We start from the raw sequence: 24,397 nt of genomic DNA, 5'->3' as shown, positions 1-24,397 counted from the left end.
TCACCATGGCAGGGGGTGACGTGATCTGTGTCCCATCAGAAAACTCCCAACCCAGTGGGATCACGGACCTACTGGAGAATCCTGAGGCTTAACTGAACTGAATTGGAAGCATCTGGGACTTGGCTAGAGGGATGCTCCCCAACTCCTCAGGACCCTTGTCTTAGAGTGGACTTCCCCCATCCTGTTTCTGCCTCTACTATACTGTACTGTACTGTACGGCCACCTGCAAGTCCTTTTCACAACGTCCAATTGATGTCTCCTGTCTCATTTTCTGGCTTCTTTATTCCACGGTAACAAATGAGCTGAACAGCATTCTCTGGCTGGTTCTCTGATAGGTAGATGTATGGATATAAGAGCTCCCTATAGGCTAGGGATAGGGACTAGACCAGTGCTTTTATTAGCATAGGGAATTCTCAGGGGAGGGACCCCTGCCCCAATATAGTAACTTCTCTAAAACCATATTTTTATAGAATTGCCTGAAGAGTGGGCAGCCAAGTGGCCCAGTGGATAGAGTGCCTGAAGTCAGAAAGACTCATCTTCATGAGTTCAAATCTGGCCTCAGACACTTACTGGCTACGTGACTCTGGTGAAGACACTTAACCCTATTTGCCTCAGTTTCCTCATCTGTGAAATAAGCTGGACAAGGAAATGTCAAATCATTCCAATATCTTTGCCAAGAAAACCCCATAAAATGGGGTTATGAAGAGTCAGACATGACTGAAAACAACGGAACAGCAAGAACACAGAGAGCAGGTACCCAGGGTCTTAGAACCAGTACGAGTCAGGGGCAGGTTTTCTTGGTCCTGGGGTGGGCCCTTCATTCCCTCCCCCATGCTACTGCTTACGATCAACAATTTTTAAAAACGTGTAGACGTCGCCAGTGAAGGTAGTCTCCTCACTGCCACAAACAATATGAAATGAGAATAATGCCCCAGATGTTATTAAAAGGGTATTTTCTCTACTTTCTTCTTCACACACGCCACGTTTTGGCTGGAGTAGATGCCCCTGAGGTGCCTTCTGCCTCTAGAGTCCTGTCATGCTAACACTAAACACTGGCTGTGACAACACTGTAACGTTTCCAGATTCCATCTCCTTGCCTCCGTTTTCACCTTGAAGCTGAGGAAAGTGAACAGCCTGAGAAGAAATCTCGAGGCAATTCTCACCAGGTCTATTGTTGCATGAGAAGCTACTAAGTCTAAAAAGGGCCATCTCTGAAGAAGCAAGAAAAGTTAAATTGGTAGCAAATTAAAGTTCCAGAGAAGCAAACTCAAGCCTGTGCAGATAGAGTTTCCCAGCTAAGGTCTGGCCAAGGTCCGAATCCCATGAATCTCTGCAAGCAGCCAAAGCAGAGAAAGAGAAAGAGAGCCTTCAATCTATAAGATAACCTGGAGCTAATGAACTCGCTAGAAAGACCAGAAACACAGGGAAGACCTGAAGGCACAATGGCTACTCTGAAAGAAATGATTCAGAGGAGGAAAAAGATTTGGGAAGAGGACAGCTCATGAAGAGAATGATATTTGGATTTCTGGACCTCTGCTTTAAATATGCTAATGCCTAGCCTGCAAGAGGATATCTAACTAACAAGGCCTGGAAGCATTTAAGAAAACTGCACATGTATATATCCACCAAACAAGAAGCAGAGCTGGGAAGCAGTCTTTAATCTCTTTTGGTTCATGGACCCCCTTTGGCAGTCTGGTTAAACTTAAGGACTGACCCATGTTTTTAGATGCATAAGACACAGAGGATTACAAAGGAAACCATTTGTACTGAAATTTTCAAAATATTATTTTAAAAAGAAGTTCATGACACTTCTGTTTAAAAAGAAATTCAAAATTACAAAAAGTCAGAGCATTACTATCATGTACTTTGCAAATACCTCATAAACACTTATGGCACAGCTAGCAGAGAGCTCCAAGCTCTCTCTCACCAAGCTCCTTGTTACAAGTTTAGGTAACTTTTAATGTGCTTCCATAAGTTTGTTATAAAACCACCTGATCATTGTCAAGAATAAAGTCAAATGCCATATTCCAAACTGAAGAAAAAACAAATAAACAAAAAAACCCAAACAAATTCATGGGCCCCAGGTTTAACACTTCTGCCATTAAGGGAAGCAACAATATAGGAAGAAGGCTAACAGTTTAGATATGTAGAAATTCATAGGCAAATAATAATAATAATAATAATAATAATAATAACAACAACAACAATAAGAAGAAGAAGAACTATAGCCTCATATATGGCCACAAAGTAAGGCTAACAAACAGGATGACAAATCTGACATTACAGTGAAACTCACTACTACACCATGGCTCTAGAAGTATAGGGTGTCCCAAAAGTCACATTGCAGTTTTAAACTGTTAAATGCTTGTATCCCCAAGGCTATTAAAACTTAAACCTGCACTAAGACTTCTGGAACACCTTATATGTACGTTATTTAAAAGAAATAGAAAAATCCGGCCTCAGACACTTGATACTTACTAGCTCCATGACCCTGGGCAAGTCACTTAACTCCAAAAAGCAAAAAACAAACAAACAAAAAACCCCCCAAACAAAAAACAAACAAAAAAAAGAAAAGAAAAGAAGTAGAAGAGGTAAGCAGCACCGTTATAAGAAGAAATCTAATCACCGAAAGCCATCCTTTAGAACACACTGGAGGGAAGGTCAATGGAGGCCTTCTCTCCCAGTCTCCTCAGCGGCTAACGTCTTTCCTTTTAAGATTATCCTCTGTCTACTAGGTAAGTATCTTGTATGTTGTTTACATGTTATCTACCCTTTAGAATATAAGCTCCTTGAGGGCAGGGTCCATGCTTTTGCCTTTCTTTGCATCCCCAGCACTTTGAATACGTTATTTGGTTGTGTCTGTCTGACTCTTCATGACCCCGTGGGCCGCACTGTCCAGGGAGTTTTCTTGGCAGATACTGGAGTGGTTCGTCATTTCCTTCTCCAGCAGACTGACACAAACAGAGGTTAAGTGATTTGCTCAGGGTCACACAGCTAGTAAGTATCTGGGGCTGGATTTGAACTCAGATATTCCTGACTCCAAACCCAGTGCTCTGTGCACTATGGTGCCACCTAGCTGCCTCACATAATTCGCTTTGCACATAATAGGAGCTTAATACATGCATGGTGATTGGTTGGCAACCTCCTAGACAGAGGAAATAGATGAAAAATTTGGGAAGTAGATCACAAGAAGGGCCCAGGGTATGACACTAGTGTCCACTGATCATTCAGATACTGTTTGTTTTCCTTCAGCCCAAGGCAGAGCAGTTCATTATTTCTCAACTTGCCTATAAGAGCAATTATTTTCTTATCTGAAAAGTGGAAGAGCCAGGAAGGTGGGAAATTCTATAACACGTCTGATTTTCACCAACAAGGTCAAGCTGGTTTTTGGGCTAGAAATCATGAGAACCCCAGGGAAGTGACTATACCATTTTAGAGTTTGTGACAGAACCATGTTGGGAAGCTAGGGATAATTTAATATGCATACATGTTAAGGGGAGAATTGATTTCAAAATACTCAGCAGGAAGACAGGTAGAATTCTACGGACTAAAATCCCACCCACAAAGTCAGCCCAGGAGGGATGAGATCCCATGGACAAAGAAACTCTGAATTCAGAAAGAACAGCCAGTCACTCTGAAGAGGAACAGCAGAAGCTGTCTAAAAAGACTGGTGTGGACACACAGGGAACTCTCACCAACCAAACGAGATTCTTAAAAGACACGGAGACAGAAGCAAAGGCAGGTTGTACAGCACGAACTCAGAAAGGTGCTCCCCATTCTGTAACAGTCCCCAGATCACTAATGCTCAAAATGAGCTGAGGCTGGGGAGGAAAGTTAAGAATAGCACAACTTGTTTTCTTTAAGTTGAGGTGGGGGGGGCAGCTAGGTGGCACAGTGGATAGAGCACCAGCCCTGAAGTCAGGAGGACCTGAGTTCAAATGTGGCCTCAGACCAAACACTTGACACTTACTAGTTGTGTGACCCTGGGCAAGTCACTTAACCCCAACTGCCTAAAAACAAACAAACAAAAATTGAGTTGGGGAAAAGAGATCAAAGAAAAGATAAGACCACTTCTCAAGGTAGATGGGACTGAGGGTGAAGAAAAGGCAGATACTCCTCGCTATCTCCCAACCTCTGCACTCTGCTGTGTCTTGCCCAGGAGAATAATACAAAGACAACTAAAAGGAATTGATGCCCCAAATATGTAAGGAAATGGTATGAGAACACCTAGCTGCCCTGGAGGAAGTCAGGCTGCTAAACCCAGACAACAACTAACGTTTAAATGAACTACACGTTGAGACCCCACAACTCTCCAATGTGACTCCTGGACCATTACCAGTGGTCTGTGAAAGGTCACAGAGAGTAGGAGCACCACCAGAAGACCAGTGATGGACAAATGTCCAATTTCCCAAAAACTGAAAGAGAAGAAAGTCTCTTTCAACTGCAGGCCAGAGAGTTGGACTGTAATTTCTGGGAGAATTCTCAATGTCAAAAGGGCTGGAGACATTTTTAAAGGCTTTGTCGCCAACAGCTCAGGCCGGAGCCACCTTCATTTCCTTTCCTGAGAAGGTCAGGGGATTGGCACTGACTATTTCATCTAGATTTTAACCAGGCACTTGACACAGTTTCTTATGCTCTTCTTGTGGAAAAGAGAGAGAGGTGCAGACTAGAAAATCCAGCACTTGGGGGTGGGTGTGGGAGTGGCTGAAGTTCTCTGCCAGCGGGGAAGGCTGGAGTCTCTAGGGAGGGATCCCATGGGCCTGCCTTTGGCTTTGAACTTGGCATTCTTATCAGTTACTGAGATAACAGCCTACTTTTATCTGCAGATGACACATGAATGGGAGGGATAGCTTCATATACTGGATGACGTCAGGCTCCCAAGGAATCTTGACAGATTAGAATGCTGGGATGAAATGTCATAAGGAGAAAGGTAAAATCTTGTACCTGAATTTAAAGATCCAACTTCCAAAGTACAAAATGAGGAGGTGCAGGGGGCAGGGGACAGAGAGCTGGGCCTGGAGTCAGGGAGTCCTGGGTTTAAGTTCTACCTTTGACACACAGTGGCTGGGAAACCAACATTGGGGAGTCTTCACCTCTCGCTGCCCTCAGCAGCTATTCTCGAACCCCAGAAGGGCCAGATTCTCCACCATCATTTCTGCTTTGGGACTTCTCTGGACCCCTCCATCATCCCTTCCTTCCCCAGGAAACTCAGTTCTGGGAAATCTGGTCCTGCCTGGTCCTCAGACCTTGTCAGCACCTTCTGCCTCTCTGCTCAGATCCTCTACCTGGAAGCCATGGACTCCAGGACCTCCACTGGAAGAGAGGGCCCAGCCCTGGTTTCTTATCCCCTTCTCCACCAGCTCCACTGCTTTGGGGCGTCTTTGGAATTTTTCATCAAGACCCCACGCAGGGCACTTCTCCCTGTTCCCTCTGAAGCTTCCTTTTGTGTATGGCCTTTCCTCATTAGACGTGAGCTTCTTGGGGCAGGGGCAGAGTTTTTATTCATTAGCATAGTGTCTGCATAGAGTAGACCCTTTTTAATATGTACTGACATACTGACATTGACAGAGATCGCTGACCTGCATTGGTGGAGGGTGTTTTTCATAGAGGGAGTTTCTCACACGAATGAAATTGCAAGTCTGGACTCTCTCTCTCTCTCCACCCGTACCAAGAGGAAGAGGAAAGGAAGGGAATCAGCACTTATACGGGGCCTGTTACGTGCTGAACACTGTACCAAGTGCTGGAATACAAACACAAATAAAGACAGGCAGAGCTAAGTAACAAGGACTTTACAAATGGTTCCTCATCTGGGCCTCACCACAACCCTTCACGGTAGATGTTACTATCCTCACTTTTCAGTTGAGGAAACTGAGGCAGGCAAAGGGTAAGTGACTTGCCCTCAGTCACACAGCTAGTACGTGTCATTTGAATTCAGGTCTTCAGGACCCCAGGCCCAGAACTTCATTCCCTGTGCCATCAGCTGCCCAAGAGGAGTGAGGCATGATTTGCAGTTTGAAAAAGATTTAGCGGTTCTGGTGTGCCACAAGTACAATAGTGCCCCTCCCTCATAACTTGCTTATGAGGAATATTTAGGGCTCCAATGCTTTACATATGGTTGCCTGAGGAAAAATGACAGAGCCGTAGCATCAAGGTAGAAGCAGCCAACAGTCCTGCTGTTCTCCTTCCTGGCCAGACCAGTTATGGAGAGCGGATGCGAAGGCACGTCTCCCATCAGTACACCCATCCCTAATGGATTTTCTGATCTCTAGCCATGCCCTGCCCCTGCCTGACAGACCTCTCCTCCTGGATATCCCCTGGGAATCTCAGACTCATAAGGGACCTCTCCTCCCTTAGCTTTTCTCCTCCCACCATCCTGAAATCTTCCCCCTTCCCTCTTTCTGTTGAGGGCACCACCATCTTCCCAATCCCCACCAGCCAGAACCTCAAATCATCCTTGACTCTGCTCTCTCTCCTATCCTCCATGTCCAACCAGATGCCAGGGCTGAAGTCGTCATCTCCAATCTCTTGCCTCCATCCCTTTTCTCTCTGCTCACACTGATGCCATCAGCCTTCATTTTCTCTCATTTGGGTTACGGTAGCAGCCCCAGATTTGGGTGTCCCACTTCCTTCTCTCCTCTCTCCAATTCAAAGCTGCCAAAACTCACCCCTTCCTTATTTGGAAACTTTCCCTGGCTCTCCATCACTAGAAGATAAAATGGAAAAGTCCTGGCATTCAGGGCCCTCCATTCACCCTTGGGCTCTCCGATTTTTCCAGCCTTATTTTCTACTACTCTGGAGGCAGAAGAATATGCTGGAAAGAACACTGGATTTAGGTCAGAGGGCCTGGGTTTAAATCCTGCCTTTGATGACTTCTATGTATTTATGACCTCAGACATGTCACTTCCCTTTCCTGGGCCTCAGTTTCCTCATCTGGGGTCCCTACCAGCTTGGGATTGAGGGCCCTACAATCCAACCCTACAGCAATCCCATGATTCCTTCACAAACTCAACATTCCAGACAAACTGTATTCTATTAGCTCTTCTTTAAAATCAGCAGAGAATACATTCCCTAGCCTAGGAATGCCCTCCTTCCTCATCTGTGTCTCTCAGCATCCTTGCCTTCCTTCAAGGCTCAGAATGGGTGACACCACCTCCTGGTCCCCAAATATTAATACTCTCTCCCTCCAAAAGCTCCCTTGTTCTAGGCTCACTTTTACATGTGTCACACGCCCCCAGCGCAATAAGGATTGCTCCATTTATGTCACTACCCAAGCCAAGCCCCGGGGTTTGCATACTCTGTCCTTTCAGGTTTGGTGGACTAAACTGAAGTTGGAATGCAGACACGGGATGGTGACACATTTGAGGCAATGTGGCATAATGGACAGAGCCACCCTCAGAGCCAAGAAGACCTGGGGTCAAGCTCTGCCTCTGACACATAGTGACTGTGTGACTCTGGGTGAGTCACATAACCTCTCTCATAAAGAGAAATGCAAAATCTTGTGCCTGGATTCAAAGAATCCACCTTTGAAGTACAACATTATAGAGACAGAACCCTCTGAAAATACAAGTTGCTGAGGGGATGAATTGGTAGAGGGAGGTCCTTCACCTGGGAGCTCCCTGTATTAAAAAAAAGCACAGAATCAAGTCCCTATCGCTAGCTTAGGTTGGGCTCTATTTGCACGTCAGAGGACTGACTCAGGAATGCTAGCTATTCGGTTCATTTATTACCTTGGAATTTAGAAGCTATTGGCTCTCTTCTAATTGTTCCAAACCAAGAGTACTGACATGACCATGTGACCCTCAGGAATGTTGCAGCTACTGCATGTGATACTGTAGTGATTAAATTTACAGAAATGCCTAGAGAACTGCTGCTAATTAATGTGTTAAGCAATAAATATTAGGGATGGAATTTTTTAAAAGTTAAATATCTCATACCATGAAAAATAATTATCTAAAATTAAATCTTCATTTCCATTGAAGTACTAAGGAGAAGCATGACATTCTGGGTGCAGGACAGCTAACTTAGGACTGTTATCTAGGTTTTTTACAGTATCTTAAGGTTCTGCATTATGCTACCAATTTACAAACAAGACTGTCTGACCTTTGTGTAGCCTTTTCTAGGATTCTAAAATGCTTTTCTCACAACAGCTTCGAGAAGAGGTGGGTACTGTAAGTGATACTATCCTGGTGCTGTACAAGAGGAAAGAGATGCTTAGTGAAGTAAAGGGACTTAACCAGCAATCTGGTTAATAAGTGGAGAGCCAGGACCTAACCAAGATTCAGAAAGGGGGAAGGGGAAGATGGGGAAAGAGAGGGAGAGAGAGAGAAAAGAGACAGAGAAAAAGAGAGGGAGGGAGGGAGGGAGGGAGGGAGAGACAGTCAGAAAGACAGAGAGACAGAGACAGAGAGATAGAGAGAGAAAAACAGAAAAAGAGAGACAGAGAGGGAAGGGGGGGAGAGAGAGGAAGACACACACACAGAGAGAATGGGGGAGGAGTGGGGTAATATGAAATAAGTCTGGAAAACAGGAAACAGATTCTGAAGGGCCTTAAGTGCCCACCAGAGGTATGTGTGTATTTGATCCCAGAATGAGATGGAGCCCCTATAATTTATTGGGTAGTGGGGAGGGAGTAACGAAGGCAGACCAGTGCTTTAGGAATATTTAGATTGTCAGTCATGAGGGGGCTGGACTGTGGAGAACAGACAGGAAGTAGGGGGGCCAATTAATCCAGGCCAGAGGGAATGAGGGTGAACCTGGGTAGTGACAGGTGGAAAGAAGGGGATGGAAATAAGAGATGTAATGGAGGTAGCATGGACAAAACTTGACAACAGCCTGGCATTTGAGGATAAAGGGGCCATGATGAAGAGACCAGCATGGCTGTGAAGCTGTGAACATAGGCAGTTAGTTCCAGGGATGAAGCTTCCGTGGATAGAAATAAGTGAATGAGGAGAAAAGGTTGCGTAAGAGCAGGATGATTCTGAGTTTCTGTTTGAGTCACATTGTATCTGAGATGCCCATTGAGCAGATATGCCCAATAGCAAGGCAAGCTGGTGATGTGGCTCTGGAGGGCAGGAGGGAGAGAGAGAGAGACAAAGGAAGTCTTCAATAACCATCATTGGAGATGATAACTGAACCCGTCTTGGCCGATGGGACTGCTGAGAGGGAGGAAACATCTCGAGGATGGAGCCCTGGGGCTCACCCACACGTGGGATACAGAACAGTGATGACAATGTGGCAGAGGAGACAGAGAAGAAGTGGTCAGAGAGGGAGGAGGAGAAGCAAAGAGTCTGGTGCCGAGAAAGCCCAAAGAGGAGAAGAGGGCCCAGGAGGAGAGGGTGTCCAACAGAGCCAAATGCCTTAAGGTCAGGAAGGATGAGGCCAGCAGATTTCAAGAATGCCGAGGTCACTAGTAACCATGGAGAGGGCAGTGTCAGCTGATTGGTGAGGTCAGAAGCCAGATCGCAAGGGGCTGATAAGAAAGCCCAGACAAAGACCATAGAGGCTTCCTCCAAAATGTTGGTTGTAAAAATGAGGAGGGAGGGCCCGAGCTGGGGGAGGGGGGGATTTTTAAGCATGGGAGACACCTGGTGATGGGGAATGTTTGTAGGTGGCAGGGAAGGAGCCAGAAGAGAGATTTTAGATGAAAGGAAGAGAGATGATTGAAGTGCCAGTGATGACCTCCAGGTCAGGACTCAGGGCTTCAGTTTCCTTGCCTGTAACCTGAGAGGGTTGACCCAAACTGCAGCTCCTTTCTCCCCAGCTCTTTAAAGGTCTATGAAGCACACCTCTCCCAGTAAACTTATGAACCAGCTAGTAAAGTCTCCTAAATCTCCCCTTTACAGATGAGGAAACTGAGGCACTATGCCCTGCAGTGGTTGCCCAGGATCTCCCAGCTAGTGACAGTGGCAGGAATCCAACCCAGATTTCCAAGCCTTGTTCTTTCCCAACCAACTCATGCTCCCACTTTACACAATGATTCCTAAGGTTTCCAATCAACATATAAAGAGATGTTAAAAACCCAATTACATAGTACTTAAACAACCAGCCCTTTGCCCAATCCAAAGATATCTAGAGAAATGGTCTGCAGAGACACGTTTTTTCCCCTTTATCCTACATCAGATAACGGCTAGCCCCAATCTGTTGGATGGAAACACAGAAAGTGCCCAAGGGAGCCGTAACATAGAGCCTTTCCATCCACTGCTGCCTTCACACTCAGGTCTTAATGATAAAGAAACCGAACTTTAAAAGGGAAAAATAACTGTCCTGTACAACTCAGGATCCTTTATTTGAATTGCCTCTTGAAAACCTTGGCATTCTCCTGCTCCAGGGGCCGAGAGACCTAACATTGTTCTCTAGCACTCCAAGCTCTGGGAATATGCCTCGTGAACCTTTGAAAGGCACACCCTACCCAGCATTCACCTCTGAGCCCATTGGGCCAAAGGGGCATCGCTGCCTAACCAGTGTGGCACGAAAAGGTACTGGCGAGGGCCCGGGCATGGCCTGGCAGTGATGTCACACTGTTTGACCAGAGATGCCAGAGCAGATTGCTTGATTTGGGGCCTTTCAAACTCTTTAACCTTAGGCCGATAAATACACAAGTGAAAAACACAAAGGAAAATCACCTTTCTTTCCCCTCCAATAAGTAAAGTAAGCAGAAATATCCATTACAGAAAAAAATGCCTAATATCCACCCCTGGCATTCATGGTGATGCCACGTGTGAGGGAGGTGCCCCCTACAGATCTGAGCCTTCCTAATGAAACTTCATGGGCCGGGAATTTAACAAATGTGTGATAAAGTTAAAGAGAACTATTTCAGTCCCTCCAGTTCTGGGCTGGGTAAGATGTCTCTATAGTACACACACAGAAACGACGAAGCTCAGCAAACCCAGATTATCATTATTATTGTTGTCACTGCTAATAACAGTTTTAATGCAGTGGACTTGGAGTCAGTGCCAGGTGAGTCCAAAGGAGGCCTCAGACACTTAACAGCTGTGTGACCTTGGGCAAGTCACTCAGCTGCTGTAAAATGGGCTAACGACAGCCACTGCCTTGCAGGGGATGTTGTAAGGATCCAGTGGGCTGATGTCTGCTAAGTGCTCTGCAAACTACAGCTCTCTGTACATATTAGCTATTAACTCTTCACGCTGGAGCAAAGGTAATGAAGGCCTCACCCAGAGATGGCTGGGAGGTAGGTTAAAAGCTCCTCCTTCAAACAGGCCTGTGGGAATGGAACCGGATCTCAGTGACTCTCTGCAGACCCTGGCCCTCTCTCTGCCTGTCCATCCCATCATCCTCCCAATGGGCTGCTGGCCTTCCTCGATGTCTCCCGACCTCATGAGGACACCCACCAATGGGACACTGGGGCAGCCAGATTCAGCGGGGGTCTTTGGGGAGGGAGATGGTACCTTGTTCACTTTGCTTTTAACTAAAGGCAGTGAGGCGGGGGCTGCCACCAGCAGATCCAGCCCCTTCTACATCCCAGGCTCCAAAGGTCAACATATTAAATGTCTGAAACATGACCCCTCCCCCCCACTTGGCACCAGCTGCTCGTGGGAAGTTTTTGGGGGCTGGGAAAACTTTTTAGATGCACTGTTAGTTTTAAATGGAGCTTGAGTTGGTGGCCTGTTGCCAGCCAGGATTCCTCGATGGGCAGCAAGGGTGAAGGGTGGCAGCCCCACTTCCTGCTGAGCCTCCCCAGCCTGAAGGTTTGGACCTCAAACCCAGCTCACTGGAATCAATACAGAACCTCCCAGAGCCAGATAACAAACAGTGCGCAAGCTTGACACCTCAGATGAATTCTTGGGTCTCCTTTTCACTGGGTGTGTGGTGTGGCGGGGAGGGTGGTGACCATGAAAAAGAGTCTCTCCTCCCCCTCCCCCTTCCCAGACTGTGGCTGGCAAGATTTAAATGCTGAGACACAGGCTAGCTTTCACTACCATCACCCTGGCCTGTTCAGAGAAAGGACTGCAACATCAGGGACAAGTATTACTTACTGCCAATTACATGCTGTAAGACCTTGGGTAAGTAATTGTACCTCTGAGCCTCAGTTTCCTCAGCTGTAAAATGAGGGAGTAATGCTATTTGCTGATTTGCACAGATTTGCCAATTCTGGTCTTTGTAATTAAAAGGCAAGACCCATGCCACCCCCCCTTTTTTGGCCAGAAAGCCAGTCAAGGGACTGATCTGCAAGGCAGGGCCCACAGGGAGGGGGTCAACCCAGCAAGGGCAAACAACACCAACTTGGGAGACCAAGACAGGGTTCAAGGCCCACCCCTTACCCCATCAGCCCCAGGCGGGTTCCAGACCATTCTCAGTGGCTCTTGAGCAGACGGGTCCCAGGGTTCTAAGCAGCAGCTTCCCCAGAATGACCCACAAGTATGAAACTGGACCCCAGTGGGGCCAGTCCCTGGGAAAGTGAGCCAGGGCCGGGAGCCCCCCCCTCCCCCGACACTGGCCCCACCACTTCACCAGCAGGCAGGCTGGTCTTTTTAGCTGGTGGTCCAGGGAGGCTGGTATGCCAGGCAACATTCTGCCTCCAATCTCTTCCTGGTACATGTGGCCAAAATTAGGCTGCTCAGTGGCAGAGTTAACAACGTTTTGGCAGAAACCTGTCAGGGAATGGGCCTGGGCCCTAAGGGAAAAAGGAGCGACTCCCTGAGCTGCCAGAATGGAGGTGCTTTCAATCGAACATTTTAATATAATGAACAAAGACAAACCTTTCACTGAGAAGGAAAACATGAAGTCCCAAGTGAATCAAATGTTGTTTAACAAGTTGTGCGGCCAGAGAGGCTTCTCCTACTGTACCTCCGGCTGAGTCCCTACCTGGATAGACTGGGAAGGAACCTCAGAGGCCAAGGAATCCTAGCCCTTCACTTCACAGATCAGGAAAGCCTCAGGGAGGCTGTTTGTGACCTGCCCTTATTCTCAGATTCCTAACTTGCCACAGCTGGAAAGGGCCCTCAGAGGCTGTCTAGGGGAAACTCCTCATTTTACACATGAGGAAACTGAGGCCGGGAAGGGAAAAGATCTGCCCACAGTCATATCACAGACCATAGAGCTGTGATAATAGATACGGAGGTGGAAGCGACCTGAGGCCATTCAGACCAAACCCCTCATTTGTACAGATCTCAGGGGCCAGACTTGACAGGCCCTGTGTCCATTCTCATAGATTCCTAACTTGCCACCGTGGGAAAGGACCCTCAGAAACCATCTAGTGAAATCTTCATTTTACACAAGAGGAAACAAACCCAAAAGTGAAAGAGGCGGTTCCACAATGAATGAGCTGAGTGGCCAGCCCAGAGAAGGAGACACAGCCACAGGTCTCTGGATTCCTAGTGCTGGGGTTTTTTCGATAGGCAAGACCATGCTCTAGCGGGGCAGAGCTGGGCTGGGCTGGGCTGGGCCGAAAAGGGCGGTGCTCCCCTCCCCACCCAGAGGGAGACAGTGAGAGCAGGGCTGGAAGCGAGGGGGGAGGGAGACCTCAGGGCCCCCCCCAAACAGCCTCCCCCAGCCAGCAGCAACAGGCACTCTTCCACAGCTCCCACCGGGACAGCTCAGGAGGCACTCGCCCGGCAGTGGGAACCAGAAACCAAAACAATTCTCCCCACAGCCCTCTGCCCAGCCACCACCAAGCCTGACTGCTGGGTAACAGGCTCCCTCCCCTTACCAGTTTCTGAGCTTCGGGACTCAAACAGTCTATTTCTTTCTTTTGCATGGCTGAGGACTCTGTTGACAGAGGTCTTTCCAAGCCCAAGCTTCACCTCAGGCAGCGGCAGCAGCAGGGGTAGAGGGCAGAAGGCAGTGGGTAGTTTTTAGGGCTCTTCTCATTCATCCAAGTCCATCTCAGGGGAGCAGGCCCGAGGGGCTGTGGATCCGCCACATGAAAACCAAGGGGAAAAGCCTTGCTACTTGGCAGAAGGGAAAAATCCAACCTGTCTTCACTGTGATGAGGCTTCCATGTTTTCCAGCAGCCCCAAACAAGGATTTGGGCTCAGCTGTGGCCTGAGGTCGGTCACCTGGGGCGTGGCCAGGAAGTGAACCAAATGCAGGTGGTCCCCAAGGTCGCCGACCCAAACTCTCCAGCGTCTGCCTGCTGGGGATCCCACCGCCTGTCTCCCCCAAAGGCTCAGCCCAAGCTCCACCGCAGCCTCCCTGCTCGGGCCAGCCCCAAGTAACTTTCCGTTGATCCGTCCCCCACCCTATTTCTAGACACACAGGAAAGGCAGCGAGAAGCTCGCCCTGGCTCCGCCTCTCGCCTCTCGGCTCCCAAGCTTCATTCTGAGTCAGCAGGAGAGGAGTTGGCTGAGAAGGTGCCGAGAGGGCAGACAGACAGCAGAGCTGGGGGCCCTGGCCCTTCTGGTTCTGGGAGCTGAGCCCAGGCCGGACGAGAGGGAAGGACCGACGGCTTGGGCTGCCATCCCCTGCCCTCCTGCCAGTCTCCCTGCCTGGCCCGGGCATTTCAAGCTCTGCAGGGCACATCTGAACTGCTCAGAAATAGACTTCACATCCTCAACAGGCATATTTTATGACTCCTGGCCCTTAAATCCTCCCTCGTGGCAAAGGTCAAATGAGAAAAAGGCTCCCCAGACGTGAGGCTGGGCTCTGCACAGACAGGGACGCACCAGGCTGCTGAAATGGGAGTCCCTGGACTACCCTCTCACACCTGGACTGCTGGATCCCTCTGGTTCCAGACTCCCCACTCTCCTTCACCCTACCGCTGCTGCCAAAGGGATTTTCCGAAAGTACAGTTCTGGTCTCATTGTCTTTCTGCTCAGTGAATCTCAGGGGCTCCCTATTACCTCAAGGATTAAAACCGAACCAGCACAACTTGGTCCTTTCCTGTCTGGAAGCTTGGAGGACTTGGGGGCCCACAGTTAAGACCTGTCAGTACAGCTCTGGTCTGGCCTGTGCTCTGCTCCCAGAGAAGAAAGAGGACTCCCAGTTCTGGCTGCCTCCCTACAGCTAAAACCACCATCTGTTAAATGGGCTCTTTCCCTGCCACCATCTACCAGAAGCAACCTGATGCCACTGAAACCACTAGGCTTCCAGTGACCTTCCCCTCAAAAATAATTGGTCTGTGCATTTCAAGCTCTGCAAGGCACATCTGAACGGTTAGAGACAGAGATTTCACATCCCCAACAGGAAGAGAGCTAGGTGACTTCCTTCTAATCCTTCCATGTAGAGCTCCCTCCATCCTCTCACAATCCAGTTACACTGGGCCTCCTTGCTATCCTCTGCCACCTAACACACTCCATTTCCCATCTCCAAGCCTTGGGCCCTGCCTCATGCACTCTCTTCACCTCCACCTTTTGGCCTCCCTCCCAGGCTTCCTTCAGCTCTCAATTTCAACCCTCCCCCTCCTGCAGGAAGAGGCTCCTAGTGCCTTCTCCTCTGAGACCACCTTGTCTCTACTCCATCTGTATCTGGCTGGATTGTTGTCTCCCCCATGAGATTGGGAACTCCTTGAGGGCAGGGACCCTGTTTTTGTCTTTCTTTGCATCCTTAGCACAGTGCCTGGCACACAGTCGGTGCTCAATAAATGCTTCTTGACTGTCACACTTCTGTGTACTTTAGGATACTGAAAGCCACAACTCAGTGCCTCACCCAGTGCCCTAGACATAGTCCACTCCTAATCAACGTTGGCTGAATTGAATGATTAATACAACTTTGCCAAGCACCCTCTTATAGAGAATGACTCCTACTGTTTGTAAATGTGACTCAAATCAGAAAAAACTTCCCGTTAGTGAAGACGGCTAATAATAGGAATGAAGACAACCAGCAGAATTTATATAGAGCTTTCTAGCTATTAACTCATTTGATCCTCACAACAACCCAGGGAGGTAAGGATTATTATTATTATCCCTATTTTACAGGTGAGGAAACTGAGGCACAGGCAGGTTAAGTGACTAGCCCAGGGTTTCACAGTTGTACCCACAGAGGAGTCTGTGTTTTTGCAGAGGCTGTCTCTGTCCCACGTCTGGAAAGCCTTCCCTCCTCACTTCCTTTAGGACTCACCCACCTCCTACAAGAGGCTTTTTCTGATCTTTTTGGCCGTTCCTTCCTTCCTTCTCTCCCCATTAAAGTACATACTTCTTTGTGAAGACCACAGGATCATAGCCTCAGACTTCAGAGGAAGGGTCCTCAGAGACCGTGGGGTCCAATCACCTCATTTTACCGGTGAGGAAACTGAGCCAAAGAGGTTAAGTAACTTATCCAAGGTCACATAGCTGGTAAATTTTGGAAGCAGGATTTGAATTCAGTTCTTCCAGACTCCAAGTCCAGTGCTCTATTCACTGCCACACCTGGTAGTCTCCCCTGAAAACTCCTCAGGGCAGTGACGCTTTTGTGTCCCCAGTAGCTGCCAGCAGAACACCTGACACACGGGAGGGCATTAATAAATGCTGGCTTGGTGATAAATTGAATGACTGTCTCCTCCTCTTCCAGAAAAGCAGATACAACCTAAAACTCGATATGGTTGCTAATTAATCCATTAACAAGTATTATAATCAAAGCTTGCTGACCTTTTTATTCTTCATTGTTAGGTTTTTGGAAGGGATGTAGGCTATTGGGTTAAAAAGGGGGGAAAATTGCGAAAGTATTAACAGTAAGGATATGTCTGTTTCTCTAGTCACAATGTGTAAAAAAACCTTTTTTTTTCTTGTTTGTGGACTCAGAGGGCATGGACAGGTAGTCAGTCTACAAGTACTTTTAAAGTACATACTAGATGACAGGCATTGTGCTAAGCTCTGAGGCTACAAAGGTAAAAAGCCAGAGTCCTGCCTTTCCAGGACCCTAGAGTCTCATGGGGAAGAAGAAAACAAATGAATCGTGGGCAGGGATGATATATACAAGATAAGTTGGGGGTGAATGTCCACAGGACACAATTCTCTTCTGAGCTCAAATGTCAACAAGCATTGATGGAGTTAATGCCCATTCAGGGAAAGTTTCATCTTCTCCCCCGACTTCACTAAATCACTAGCAAAGAGTCACAGCCAACTTCTCCACTGGACTGAAATGCGTAAATGTTTTGTGAAGTGGCTTCTCTAATCAACATATTCTAATAGGAATCATTTGCCTCTGATTCATATCATTGAGTTTCCACTGACCAAAAGACTGGTCTGGGTATTTCATCCCTGCCCCGTTGAGCACCTCTGAAGGTCTCAGAAGTATGCGTTTCATTCATTTCCTCCACCCCCTAACAGGAAGACAGGGACTGAGCTTGGTGGGAACCTGAAGCAACAAGGCTGCTTTTCTTCTGCAAGATTAGTGAAACCCCCCCTTTTTTTCTGACTGACTCTGGCTGGGGGATAGAAACAACCAGAAGGAAGTCATAGCTGAGTCTTTAACTAAACGATTCACCCTTAACCAGTTCAGTCTCCAGGCACTTGGGCCCCCCTCCCCCAGGCCACTTCCTATCTCTCCACACTCTCTTGCCTCGTCCCTCCCCCTCCCCACCCCAAGAGGAAGGGGGGAAGGTGGAGTGAGAGCAAGAGAGACAGGATGCCGTCATCCCCTGCTGGCAGCATCTCGGTTTCACAGAGGCAAAAGGGGAGGTTGCTTAGCAACAAGCTCCATTGTGTTTCTTCCGGGCCAGGCTGCTCCAGAGAGGAAGCTGCCGTCTGCTGGCCCCGCCCGGTTACCAAATGAGGTCAGCTCTGCCTCTGGGGCCCCAGTTCTCAGCCACTGCCTGGCATCGCGTGGCGGGCCATGGCCTCTGCCAGGCTGGGGCAAGAACAGATCTGCCCACCCAGCTCCAGGCACAGGGAAGCATCGTGGTCCACCAGACAAGTTTCCAGCTGTTTGGTGAGCTCCGGACGAGGTCCACATGTGGCCTTCTGTTCCATCAAGGCCAAGCATATGGGACTGGCCAACGCTTCCTCCCCAGACAAGGCCCCGGGGACACATTTCTCACAGCCCCTCCTTTTAAATACAGAGTCTGCAAAAGCACACCCACCCCGTCCTATAACACAGGGAAGTCAGCGCAGAAGCCTCCATCCTGAATGAGCAATATCTCAGTCATAAGACCTTAGAGGCCACCCAGCCCAGCCTCCTCATTTCACAGAGAGGGAAACTGAGGTCCAGAAAGGGGAAGCGACTTCATCAGATCATAGACCTCGGAGGCCAACTCCCTCGGGTCACAGGGGAGGAAAGGAGGCCCAGAGAAAGGAAGTAATTTGCTCCAATCACCCAGACAGTGTCCAGTCAGCACACTCGGGGTTGCCAGTTTTCTTCTGTTCCTTCTCCCCAAGAGCCAGCACCAAGTTCTCCAGTGCTTTCCCAAGGGCCCGGATTTGCATGAGCTGCCAGCAGCGGTTCAGAGAGAGCCAGGGACTCCTAGGTCCCCTCTCCCGATGATAGTTTTCCCAGGAAGGCTCTGGCTCCCGCCACAAGAGATGCCCTTAGCTATCCCCTCGGGGAGAGGACCAGGCCTAAAATTCACCCTAAAACAACAATCCCTTTCTTCGGTCAACCCCAGCCCCAAGCTGATAGGATGAGGTAGGGAGAGGAGGCAAAGGAGGGGCAAAGAGGGTGGAGGAGGAGATATGGGGGAGCTCCCTTCCCCTAGATGAGCCACGGATTGGCTTAAAATAATAATACCTGCATTTATATTGTGCTTTAACATGATCACATACGATCCTCATAGAAAGCCTGGGAGGGAGGTGATATTATCCCCTTTTATAGATAAGGAAACTGAGGTAGACAGAGGTTAAGTGACTTGCCCAGGGTCACACAGCTATAGGAAGTGTCAGGCAGAGTTGCAACTCAGGTTTTCATTCTACCTACTGCGCCACCTACTGGCCTCTCACACCTCACCACCCGACAGGTAGGGTACAGTGGTAAGGTATAGGAGACTTCATCATCCTGAGGCTATTCAAAATCTAGCTTGTGTGAATTCATAAACTAATGAATTTTAAAATTCTTCTTTTGTTTTTAAGTTACTTTTAAAGGCACGATGCAGAAAGAAAAATTGAAATCAGGAGAGGACTTTTCACTGGCAGAGGGAACTTCCTGCATGTCAGGGACCTTCTTTCTCTGTAATCTAGAATCTTAGAGAGTTACCACAGCACTAAGAGGTCAAATGACTTAGCCAGGATCACACAGACCCTGTGTGACATAGGTGTCCAAGGCAGGATTTGAACTCAGATCTTCCCAGTCTGGAGGTCAGCTCCTTAGCCACTCAGCCACACTGTTTGTAGCGTGCAGCTTCATATACCAGGGATGGGTGGATGGAAGAAGTAACACCCAAGGTCACTTCTGGACTGAAATCCTGTGAGTCAACAACCATTTACCACTGTCTCTATGCTGTGAAGGAATGTAAGTACAGGGCACAGAACTTCACGGCTGCCCTCCAGCAGCTTCCAGTCGACTCAGGATGACAGGATGCATATTGCACCAGCAGCTAAGCAGTAATGCCAGAGGGTACCAATACTGAGCCCAGAGTAGTGCAAGGAAAGCAGAAGGCAGGAATAGGGGAGGGGAGGTGGGGGGGGAAGCTGAAATTAAAGCAGGCTGTAGAGTGGGGGAAAGAAGGGGACAGCCATCAGCAAAGTCCTGGAGCTGAGCATGAACTTTAGGAGGGCCCCACCTGGTGGACCGAGGGGTCAGCTGGGCAGAAGGGGAGGGGCAGACTTTCTCACTTATCCTCGCTCAGCTTTGGCTAAAGATGAACCCATTGAACGTGTTTAGATCAAAAATCTGATTTTTAACTCAAAAGAATGTCCCATAAAGAAAAGCTTGGGTGATGCCTTCTGTCCTTCACAACAATCATTTCCTGACCACCCCCATTCACACATCAATAACCATCACTTAAGCAAAACCAGCCATGTTGCCAAGTCAACTGGATCGAGGACGTGCACCTCCAAGCGCTGGGGATACCTTGGGCACCCGGAGGAAGGAAGTGGGCGTGCCCATTAGCCATGGTGAGCAGGCCAGGCTCCTGGTTCTGCTTTCTCCCTCCTCCTTGGTCACACACATCCCCCTTCCCCCACCTTCCTCTGAAGTTCTCTTTTTTCATTACACATCCCCTTAGGGCTAAATCATATTCTGTCATTCATTTGCTGTAATTTGTTTAGCTATTCTGTGATCAGCAGGCACCCTGCTTCATTCCTGGATTCCTGCTACCCCCAGAGGTGCTCAGAATATGTGGGTACAAATGGCACATGGTTCTCTCATTGTACCTTATGTGTGTGTGTGCCTACCAGAGAGCTCGCCAGGTCACAGATCACAAGGGATTACAGATTTAGAAATGGAAGAGACCATAGAGGCCATCAGATCCAACCCCCTCATTTTACAGATGAGGAAACTGAGGCCCATAAAGTTTAAGTAATCTGTCCAGGGTCAAAGGGTAGTAGTAGTAGTAGTAGTAGTAGTAGTAGTAGTAGTAGTAGTAGTAGTTGTGAAAAAATTCACACTGTCGGGGAAGCGAGGTGGCGCAGTAGATAGAGTGTCAGGTCTGGAGTCAGGAAGATCCGAGTTCAAACCAACCACCGACCCTTACTAGCTGTGTGACCTTGGGCATGTCACTTAATCTCTGCCTATCCCAGTTTCTTCATCTGTAAAATGGTGGTGAGAATGTCCCCTATTTCCCACAGTTGTTTGAGGATCAAATGAGTTATCTGAAGGGTTCATTCTACACTTTAAAGTACTTTTTCAATGCCAGCTATCATTATTACTGTTATTGTTATTTTGTTATTGTTATCATTATCATTATCGTTACCCTAAGCAGGTACTGACATCACAGATGTCCATCCAACTTGAATCCGTATCTAATGACATTGCTACAATACAGTTCTTAATTCTATACAGGCTGATAGAACAAAGAAAATCCCTTTGAACAAAAACAAGAATGCATATTTATATAACGCTTCATAGTTTACAGTGTGCTTCAAAGTGATTTATTTTGGATCATCAGATATACACACACAAAACTATAATCTAATTCAACATGGGAACAGTGCCAGAGATGAAATTATTTATATTTTTCTCAGAGATGAAATTCAAACCAGGACAGATTCTAGAACCACTCTGGTGCTAAAATCCTACCATGCCTCTTGGCTGAGATAGGCAGCCTTAGCGTCTGCCTCTGCCAGCTCTGTCTTTATCTGAGGGAACCATGGCATTATAGTCATTAAAATGAATTAAGATGTCTCAAAGGGGGGCAACCCCCCCAAATTTTTAAAAATTGTTGTGAGGATAAAATGAGACAATGTTTGAAAAGTGCGTTGCAATCCCTAAGATGCTATATAAATACTAGCTATTATTATTGTTTTTGTTAAAGTTCTGGCTCCCAAACCATAAGGCAAGTCAGGAACACCCTCACTGTCTCTCTCTGTTTCTCTATCAGTCTGTCTGTGTCTCTATCTTTCTGTGTCCTGTTTTCGGCTCCTTCAGAATCAGAGTTTTCAGATTCAGTGAGTTCTGTGGCCCCTTCTGGGGGCTCCCTGTGGCTTTTAAGGGCAGTTATAGTTTCTGCCATGACACTTCCTACTATGTGCAGGTGAGACATGGGGTTTGCACCCAGGTCAAAGACTCCAGTTCTTCCCGTTTCTTGTGTCATGGACCCCTCTATTAATCTGAAGAAGCCTGTGGCCTCTTCTCAGAATAACGACTTTAAATGCATAAAATGGAATACATAGAATAACAAAGGAAACCAAATTCTATTGAAATAAAGATGTCATTTTTTCCCATCCACATTCATTGCACTAAAATTTACCCATCAGCCCCTCATTAAGAACTCTGCTGTAAGGGAAGCCTTCTGGCTGCATCCAGACTCCCTGGGATCGGAGGAGACGCCTCTGAACTTTGTCACAAACCTGCCCTCATTGCAAGAACAAAACACTTTTCTGGCACTCGTGGATACACCGATGAAAACGGCCCACTTTTTATTTGCTGCCATGCAGACCACCTGTTTCGCTAGGAAAACCCAGGTTTATAAGAACCAATTAATGTTAGATGGGATATGTCTGCACTAGAAAAAAAAATGTGTCAGGGATAACACTTAAAGCTGACTCTCCATTTTGACGGAGACTCCATAGCTGGACAGGCCATTTTCCCCATCCGGAAGGCTCACCACTGCAACATGGCTGGATCTTCTCTCTTCTCTCTACATGAAGCCACCCTCTGGCTCCCTCCTATGCTACTCCCCCTTCGAGCCTTCATTGCCTCTAGCCTCACTTACTGATGCAACCTCCTCATTAGGCTCCCTGCCTCCAGTCCAGCCTCCAATCAGCTGTGAAACTAATTTTCCCAAAGCACGCATCAATGCCCCAACTCAAGAAGCTCCATCGGTAAAACCCTCCTACCTCTGGCGTCACATGCAAAGTCTTGCTTGCTGCTGGCCATCCCACCTCTCCCTCTGCCTCGCATCCCCCAGCCTGATGATAGGGCACAAAAAGAGACACGTCTCTGCCTTCAAGGAGGTCACAGTAGAATGGGGAAGGTGAGCTCAACTGGGCCCCTCACTGCTGCCAGGCAATCTTCTACTCCTCCCTAACCGCACACTCTCCCACCCTCCACAGTGGTAATTCCAAACCTTCTCAAGCTTCCTGCGGCTCCTCCCCCCCCCAGCAGAGACCCCTGCCCCCTATTTCACTAAACACACCCTGGCTCCAACTCGATTGTACACAACTTATAGGATCATAGTCTCAGAGCTAGAAAGGACCTTAGTGGTCATTAAGTCTAACCCTTGCACTTTACATATAAGGACACTGAGGCTAAGATGGGTTAAATGACTTGCCCTGATTGGCACAGGTAGTATACATCTGAGATAGAATTTGAACTCAGGTCTTCCTAACTCTATATGTAAGATGAGGAGGGAGAAGTGATGGTCTTGAAGATGCTATCCCTTCCAGCTCTAAACATGTGTTCTACATGTCACTGGCACAAATCACTAACACAAATGAATGGCATCACCAGAGCATAGGACTCTGAACAGGATATTGGAAATCACTTAGTTAAATTACCCAAGTGTAACAGTTACAAGAGCAAGTGAACAGACCACATTTCCCATGAAGCTTTGGGCCTTAAGGACTGGTCTGAAGGAAGGTTTCATTCCTATGAGACTCAGCCATGTCAGGAGGGTAACACAGACCCTCTAGGAAGAAAGAGGAGCTGAGTGGGCAGAAATGACTGTCCGGTACCAGAAAGGGGCCAGCAGCGCATCTGGCTGGCTGTCAGGAACAAGCAGGTGGAAGTTGTGAGGGCAGGGACCCTGGGCTGCGGGAAACCCACCAGGAGTCCTGGGCTGAACGGTCGGTCCAGCCTTTGGCTTGGCACAGAAGAAACCTCTGCCTGGCTCAGATGGTAGAGAAACAAGTTGTCCCGCTCTTTATTCAGGACGGAGACGCTGACGGTCTCCAGGAAGGAGTCCCCAGATGGGGAGGGACGAGCGTTCTTTTATTCTTTGTGAATTATCTCAGGCTCTGTCAAATGTTTCACTTCCACAATTTGTGTTCGGGAGTGTGGGAAAACAAGAACACATATATCCTGTTGGCAGAACTGTGAAGTGTTCCCATTATTCCGTGGAGAGCCTCGCTGCTAGGAACCCCCCCCCCACCAAGGTCAAAGGCAGAGAGAAAGGCAGCAAGTACATCAGCGCATTTAGTGATGGCAAAGAACTGGAGACAAAGTAGACTCCTGCCAGCCGGCTGGCTGGGGAATGGATGGGTAACAGACTGAATGGCCGTTACTCCAGCCCTCTGAAAAGCAAAGGAATATGAAGGATTCTGGGAACCCGGGGAAATTGTCTATGAATGGAGGCAAAGTGGAGAACCCAGGAAAAAATAATGGCCACAAAAATATAAATAGAGTAACAGCAACAATGAAATGGAGCACTCCACCTCTGCCCCGGAAGGAGACAGGAGAAAACGTACCTGCCAACTGTTTTTTGCAGAGGTGGGGGACAATGGGTGCGGAATACTAAATTTACCATCAGACTTGACTGAACTGATTTTTTCCCCCTTTTTATTCTCTGCTACAAAGGCAGGTTCTCTTGACAGCACAGGAGGGAGAGATGTATTTGGAAATGAAGGTGATGTAAAAACAAAAGATAGCAACAAAATTAAAAAATCAAATCAAAGGTGACTATTGTTCTCACTACAGGGCATAGGTGGCCTTCTTAGTCCATCAGTAAACATGTCTTGGATAGGAAATGAAAAATTAATATATTCTGGGCCCAAAAATGAACAGGAGGAAAAGAGGGCTGAACTGAGCATGGGAAAATATGCATCAATTACTTTCTGTGATCCCAAAATACTCCCCTAAGAGAACCTCATCTTTTAAACGCTATTATTCTTTGCTAATTAGGAAATACCAGGATGTCAGTGCTGGTGACTGAAAAGGCCTGGTGGGTGTGAGCATGTTGCCAAGAAGGACTCCTGGAAGAGTCAATCAATGGAAA

General features: G+C 47.8%; 1 protein-coding gene across 34 annotated transcripts in view; it reads right to left on the bottom strand.

Annotated features, from left to right (window-relative positions):
• The window catches only part of LRRFIP1 (LRR binding FLII interacting protein 1), a 201,290-nt gene that overhangs the window by 101,211 nt on the left and 75,682 nt on the right, over positions 1–24,397 (bottom strand). The window contains exon 1 of one of the 34 annotated variants that reach the window (XM_020972192.2): positions 13,667–14,241. The exons of 32 other annotated variants lie outside the window; for them this stretch is intronic. In XM_020972192.2, the coding sequence (XP_020827851.1) occupies positions 13,667–13,714 (48 nt within the window). In that variant the 5' untranslated portion in view covers positions 13,715–14,241. Of the gene's footprint in view, positions 1–5,579; positions 5,601–13,666; positions 14,242–24,397 lie in introns of those variants that run through there. One more of the 34 variants, XM_020972197.2, reaches the window with a different exon arrangement.

This window comes from Phascolarctos cinereus, unplaced genomic scaffold (genome assembly GCF_003287225.1).
Source record: "Phascolarctos cinereus isolate Bilbo 61053 unplaced genomic scaffold, phaCin_HiC Scaffold_5;HRSCAF=322, whole genome shotgun sequence".
In the NCBI taxonomy this organism is placed as follows: Eukaryota; Metazoa; Chordata; class Mammalia; order Diprotodontia; family Phascolarctidae; genus Phascolarctos; species Phascolarctos cinereus.
Note: the sequence above shows the minus strand (reverse complement) of the source record. Positions and strands in the feature narration are given on the sequence as shown.